The sequence below is a fragment of the Cyprinodon tularosa genome, unplaced genomic scaffold (assembly GCF_016077235.1).
Source record: "Cyprinodon tularosa strain WSP-4 unplaced genomic scaffold, ASM1607723v1 ctg139, whole genome shotgun sequence".
Classification (NCBI taxonomy): domain Eukaryota; kingdom Metazoa; phylum Chordata; class Actinopteri; order Cyprinodontiformes; family Cyprinodontidae; genus Cyprinodon; species Cyprinodon tularosa.
Genome location: NW_024038210.1, coordinates 1,145,921 through 1,153,210, shown reverse-complemented (window position 1 = coordinate 1,153,210; position 7,290 = coordinate 1,145,921). Strand labels below are relative to the sequence as shown.

At 38.4% G+C, this 7,290-nt stretch overlaps 1 protein-coding gene across 1 annotated transcript in view; it reads right to left on the bottom strand.

Moving 5' to 3' along the window:
- Positions 1-7,290, bottom strand: part of fancm (FA complementation group M) — a 61,089-nt gene that overhangs the window by 52,468 nt on the left and 1,331 nt on the right. Inside the window, exons 2-4 of the mRNA XM_038278180.1 lie at positions 7,110-7,282; positions 6,810-6,887; positions 6,546-6,704 (exon numbers count right to left, since the gene is read on the bottom strand). Coding sequence (XP_038134108.1) covers positions 6,546-6,704; positions 6,810-6,887; positions 7,110-7,282 — 410 coding nt within the window. The remainder of the gene's footprint in view (positions 1-6,545; positions 6,705-6,809; positions 6,888-7,109; positions 7,283-7,290) is intronic.

The window sequence follows — 7,290 nt, the reverse complement described above, 5'->3', positions numbered from 1 at the left end:
GCCTCGTAACTGAACCGTTACAGACTACGGACTGATGTTAAACACATTAAAGCTGCAATTTAATAAATTGTGTGGTTCTAAAATGCATCAAAAGATGTGCAAAAGTAAGATATTGTGTCTGTATTGGATGAGGGCCGCTGTATTGCAAAAATATACAGTGGTCCCATTGGCATCTACATCCAAAGAGTGTATTATAGTAGCATTAATGTGCATCAAAATTGAAAAGAAAAGCTACTTTTCTCCTTTGAAGGCCTGCTTAAGCTTTGTTTTCATGCTTCTTTATGTTTGCAGCAGACTGGTATGTACCGTGAAAGTTCAACAAGTGCTACTGTGTTCTGTTCAATAAACTGTGCTGGTGTCCCATCTTTTAAAATTTGCCGTCCAACGTCTCCCTGCTTCGTCTGTCCGACACCGCTTTGTTCCAACAATGGAGCCTTTAGTTTTAGTGATGAGCATAAACAATATGCACGCTTGTGAGATGACTTTGGGAATCACACACACACGCTATGCTAAAATTAATTTCAATTATAACTTTAAATATGACTCAGATACAGAATCTGCACAGAAAGTACAGAAAACTATCATCCATATTTACAAGGAAAAGCCAGTATAGAGCAAAGTGGTGTGGATCTGTAGGATCTCTGGTAACATAAGGCTATGCTGCTTCCTTTTTAAGAGATTAAATGCAGCAAACCAAAGTCCAACTGTACTTTAAGATAAAACTACATGTGTTGTTGCAAAGTTACTGTACCATGCAGGCTTAATAAGCCTTTAAAATAGACGACAGCTATAAAAACTGGATATTTTGGTTTGAAATGTTTTGTTTTTTCCCCCAAGAATTTTAAATCGTGACACTGACTTCTATCCAAGTTACCTTCAAAACTGACCCAAAGGTAATTAACCGCAAAATTAATTAAGATCAACCTTATCACAGAAACCTCATTAGCTCCACCTTGAAGCCCAGAGTGACCTGCTGGCATAATTTCAGTGACATTAGGACTAACTGAGAAAGAGATCGGATAATGAGTCACATCATTAAAAGAAATGACATTAAAATTCAACCAAGCTGTTCTTCAGCATATACAAAGTTTGTTATTAGAGCCCTAATACAGGAGTAAAGGGATCTCCACTATTGTTAATCATTTTAAAATGTTAATGCATGAATTTCCCCACTGGTGGACACCAACAGAGTCCATAATGCTGGTAGGATGTAGAAATTCAACATAGATGTAGGACACATAGGTGAAGTAGATCCAGAGATTAGAAGAAGAGCCATTAAATGATTCAACTAAGACTTTGTGTTGCTGAGCTTGAACATTACCTGCTTTCAATATAACCTGCAGAGACGTATGAAAGGAGGAGCGAACTAAAATAACATGAGCTTTACTTATAAACCAACGCCGCAGACTGTTTAAGACCGCTAGAGAAAGGGCCGCCTGAAAAACATGTTTTGAAATATTTTTATAAAATCTGATCTCTGATCTTCAGAAATAAACATCTTTTATTTTATTTTTTTCTCTCAGGGGAATAAAATATGCTTCCATAGAAGTGGAGTGTTTCTATCCGCTTCCTTCTATCAAAGATTTTAGGTGCAGCCTGATGTATTCCAATTAGGGCTGAAACAATTAATCGGACTAATCAATTATTGAAATAGTCATCCACTAATTTAGTAATCAGTTAATGGTTAACTGGAGTATAGATGCTGTAAAATATTCCTTTAGCTGACAGAGAGACCAACTTAGAGCAGTCATATCAAAATTGTAAAAAAAAAAAAAAAAAAACACATTAAGATTTTGCATTTAAGATTGAAAAAAGGTTTTCATTCCTCAAAATGCTCCATCCTGAACTCCTCTAGTGAAAATGTTTTAGTTTCACCTGATTTAATTTAATAAATCTTTTTTAAGGAAGCTTTTGCGAACCGATTATAAATCAATTCATCGGGGGGAAAAAATCTATTAATCTGCAAAATAATCATTAGTTGCAGGGTGATATTGGACAAATTTACGATGTACACATTTGACCGCTGAAACATTTGACAAAAGTACAAGAGATTTAAAAAAAAAAAAAAAATACTGTCAATCTCTAAACTTATGGTCTTAGCCGCTCACTGCTACATCGACTATTCACAGCAGTTTAACACATTAGCAGTTTAACACATTACCAGCTTTAATTTTGTAGGGCAAAATCAAAGATCATACTAATTTTAAAAGCCTCTAACAAGCAGTTTTCTAACTACTCAATCTTGTCCTGAATTAACTATTGCCCTAGATGTTTACTGAATAAAAACTCCTTTCATCTATAATGCCTTCATCCATGCATTATCAAACACGGCGGGGAGGCACACCGAGAGAAGAACACTCAAAATGAAAGCTGATGATTAAAATTGGCCACTTACTGGAGGGCCAAAAACTAAAAAAAAAAAAAAAAAAAAACGCCTGCATGACTGCTTCATTTTTCTGCAGTTATTAAATTCTTTCTGCTTGACTGAGTAATGCTCACTGCACATCTGGCTGCTGGGGCATCTCCTTATTTGGCAACAACAACAAAAAAGTTCAGGTAAACAAGCAGGTTTAAAATAAAAGAGCTGAGTCTCTCTTTGAAAAACATGAGGAGAAAAAAAAAGTGCTGACTTCACATTATATTCCCGGCTTTATAATTTAGTAGCTAGCTGATGGGGGGGAAAAAAACATAGCTGCACATTTACAAAATAACACATAAAACAGTAAGCAAAGACAAAATGACAGCAGGTAGGCATTGTTAATAACCTAAAAATCAGTCAATCAGCACTAACAGCTTGAACACAGAGTCAAACAGGATGATGCTCTCAGGGGAAAAAAAAAATCAATCCTTTTGATATCAACTGACCTAGAAAGAACCACACAGTCAGAAGAGAGACATGTGATGTTGAGCTTTTACAACAAATGCAATCAAAAACTCCCGAAACATCCAGAAGGTGGCAGCAAAACACCTGGAGCTTGAGTTTGCAGATGGTAAAAATATTCTGCCTGTTTAGCCAGGACAGTAATGACACTGACGACTCCCCTTTACAAAGGGGTGGACCTGTTTTAGGTTCAATTTTCATGTTTTTTTGTTTGGGCTATTCTATAAGCCTGAAACTCAAACGCTACTCCAGACATTTTTAAATTGAGAAAGATTCCTGGATGGGAACAGAAAAATCTTCAAACCTGGAAAACAAAGTCCAGTGGTTTATTTATTACCTTTTTTTTTATTTGGAATGACTATGACTTAGTTGAGCACATAACATTATCAGTGACCCCTCACACCCCCGCCATGGACTGTTCTCCCTGCTAACCTCTGAAAAGAGGCTTCGCAGCATCCGATGCATGTCCAGCAGGTTCTACAATAGCTCCCCCCCCCCGCCATCAGGCAGCTGAACTGTTGAAAAAAAACTCTAAATCAAGTCTCAGACTCTGCATCACACTGATAACACCAAACCTAAGACAACAAAAAAAAATAAATAAACATTTTTTCTTTTTTTCTTTATGCCGTATTTGACCCGTATATATTTATCTTGCAATGCTCTAAACTTTCATAACGATGCGTTTTGCACCATGTATTTTCCTCCCACACTGTTTACATCTGATCACTTCTGCACTTTATGGAATGGAAATGTTCATTTCACTGCAAAGTTGTACAAAAAAAAAAGAAAAATGCATTTTGTATAAACTCTGTGTATACAAAATCCCAATAAAAGTTGTCCAAGTCTAAAGGTCTAAGAAAATCTTCACCAGCAACTAGAATGAGACAAATTCTGAAATGATTCAAACTAAGGAAATGCAACACAACTTTCCAACCATCACAGATTAAAACAATAAAAAAAAGACTTAGTTCAGGCTAACAGACGGCTTTTGCTGGATTCTTGATTCACAACTGATTATCACACACAAAACGACTGAACCTGCTGACAGATCATACCTCACTAAATCCAATTTATTCTACCCTACTCATGATGGTGATGCTTTGAAGCGTAAATAAACACCAGCAGAGCGTCTTTCTGTAAAAATTAGAGTTTTATATTAAACGTGGTCTAAGTTGTTGCCCAAGACAGCAAATCTGTATTAGTTAAATCAAGTCATAAAAGAATCACGTTGTTTCTACCTGCATGAGATGCCCCCCCAACCTTCATGTAAATCTCTCCTAGTAAGTAATCGGTTGAACAACATCATTGGTTATTTACTATGGATAGTGATGGATCTAAAATGGATAAAATGACAATTTTATCCAAAAGTTTAGTTATTTTATCTTTTAAATGTACAACTCACATTTTATAGCTTCATTACACACATTGTGTTATTAAACCCGCCATAGGTTTTGTAAACTCAACACATTTTTGATCAAAACCTTTTTTTGGTCTTGCAATAGTTAATAAAACATTAGAATTTCTAGGAAAATACACCTTGAGCCACACTTCTCAATATTAGAAGAAATGAAAACACAATGTAAACTGAATCTCTGTAGATGTTTGTGAACTTCCTCAAATAAAAAGTTCCATTGTTCACTAAAATGCATGTGTGTGGGTTTTTTAGCAACAAAAAAAGTTATGAATAATCATAATATATAAATGATGCAGTGGAACTACTTAAAAGTCTCATCGAAGGTGGGGGTTTAATGTTTGGCTCCTACCCTTTGATCACAGTCCATCACATCCACTGCAGGATTTCAATATAAAAAGTTAAAATTACCTGTTTTAATTTGGAATATTAGCCTAGTAAACTAGCTCCACCCACAAGTGGCCAAAATAATTTTTGCCTGCATGTGATCTGGCCTCGATCAATGCCCAAGGCCCTAGAATCTGCGGGCCAATCACAACGCAGAGATGTGTTTTGAATGTCTGGATGCAAAGCCGGCGGGGTTTTAAGGGCGTGACAACAAAGCTGTGCGACGCTGGAAGAAGCACAACAAGGAAGATGGCAACAACTATTGAACAGTTCTCGTTTGACTCAGCTTTTGAATCAATGTTGGAAGGATTGGACTTGGGGTTTTCGTTGCAACATGAGCAGGAAGAGGAACTACGCTCATTAATTTTTATGAAGGATGTAGGAGTGTAAATAATAATCGTTTTGTATCGATGCATCGGTCCAAAAGCCGACGATCCGATGCATCGACACGTCCGCAAGATAATCGATTCATGTTTTTTTTTTCCTCCGGTCTATTTTTATCCATTTGCTCCTGGGCGTAATTCTCCCTCCCGTGCTGCGGTGCCGCTAAACCTATTTTGCCCTCCTACCGCGCTTCCTGGTTATACTCTTACAGCAGTTTGTTGCAGCAAGCTTGACACAGACATTTTTAAATTATGCTCAGTATTGAAGCGTGGTCTGAGCTACACACTGTGGGTCTAGATACGGCCGAGGCGGTGAGGAAGTGGGGACGAGTTTAGTCCGAAGACGAAGGGACATGAGGGCCAAAAAGAGCGTAGATTCAGCTGGAAAAAGGGTCCCAGCGGTCTCGCACACCTCGCTCTTCTAGCGGGTCAAACTTCACGAGTTGTTTTCCGCAATTTCGGTCATAAAAACAAAACAAGCCGGCCTCCTGTCTGCGGCACTGTTTGCAATCAGCTACAATCTGGGAAAGGTGCAGCGTCTCTCAAGGGGGCGGTGACGTCGACACTCTGGAGCCTTCTTCTTCTTCTTCTTTTTTTTAATGGCGGTTGGCAAACAACTTATAGATGCATTACCGCCACCTTCCAGAATGGAGTATGGACCAGACAAACTATTATATTCTCCCTAAAATACCTGTTCTTCTTAGAAAATTAAAAATACTACCAAAAACTACATCCCCAGATGACCTTTGAAACAATTCCCTTATATCTAGTTTATTTTTATTCCTGTCTAACTCTCTATGCAACATCTCTCTTTCCTGAGTATATTTATTACATTCTAAAAAAATATGTTGGACAGTTTCTCTGGAGCCGAGGTATTGCATTGAACTCATTACACTGATATTGTGCAGTATTTTTTGATGCAACTTTTCTACTTCTGTTATTTGCTGTTGTTTCTAAAGAAAATGCATAATGATATTACAGCTTTCATTGATTTATTTCAAACTTGAAACTTTGTTTAGCCTGTAAGGTGTAAAAAAAATAATAATAATAAAAAAAAAATTAACCGATTAATCGATTAATCGAATCGTGGTGTATTCTTGAGTATCGAAAATAATCGAATCGTTGGGTCAGGAAATCGATACTGAATCGAATCGCCATGATGGATGTGATTTACACCCCTAGAAGGATGTATTCGCTGTTTTTACAGACAGGCGGTTAGTTTACACTTCCCCACCAACTTTCTGTTGCGCTTGCTACGTCACAGTCAGTTGCCCTCAATGGTCAGAGCATTGGTCAATAGGCACATACATCTTCTGATGTCTCGTTCATCCGGGCCAGACTAAATTACACATTTAACCTCACATTTAGTCTGGTTTATCACGCTAATTTGAACATGGTATAGTTAAAAAAAAAACTAAAATATGCGTGGCCTGTTTACGCTGAGACGTAGGAAAAAAATAAAAACACCTCTGCATTTGCCTACCTGAAGGTAGCGTCCCTGGTAAGCCGACAGTTTATCACCAAGAGGAACAACCACTTTCTCTACACTCCGCTGATGGGAATGAGCCTGGATGTCCGGGCTCTCCTCTGAACGCAGCTCAATGTGAGATATTAGTAGATTGGAGATCACAGACTGAACCGACTGTAAGAAAAAAAGAAAACGACAGGTAGGAAAGAGAGATCAGAAAGAGAGAGTTTGTGGAGGTTACTTCTGGGCATTTTACGAATACAGAGGCGTTGATTTCACCTTTGCGTCTCCTCCAGGAGTGGCACTGAGAGCCAGGATGCGGAAATGCAGGGTCTGGCTGCTCAGCTGTTTGATTACCTGAGATAGGGAAAACAACCACAACCATTAAACATTTGTTTTAAGCCCCATATACTGAAACCAGTTGCTTCCAAAAGTCGTCATATTGGTAGACGGGTTCCACCAGTGTGTAAATCAACTGCTCTGTAAATGCCTCAGAGGTTTGACGGAGAACCATAAACACATCATGGAGGAAAAAAGCTGCAGAACACAATCAGTTGGAAACAACAATGTGCTGGATACCTGACAGTAAGCATGGTTGCCCAACGCTTTGTGAGCTTCGTCAATCACTACACACTTGATCTGCTTTGCTGGACAGGTGTCTCTTGAAAGATCATTCACCATGACCTGAGGGGTGAGGAAGAAGACGCGTTTGGACCTCCACACCTCCTGCCTCTGCTTCGCTGCAGTGCTGCCTGTGAAG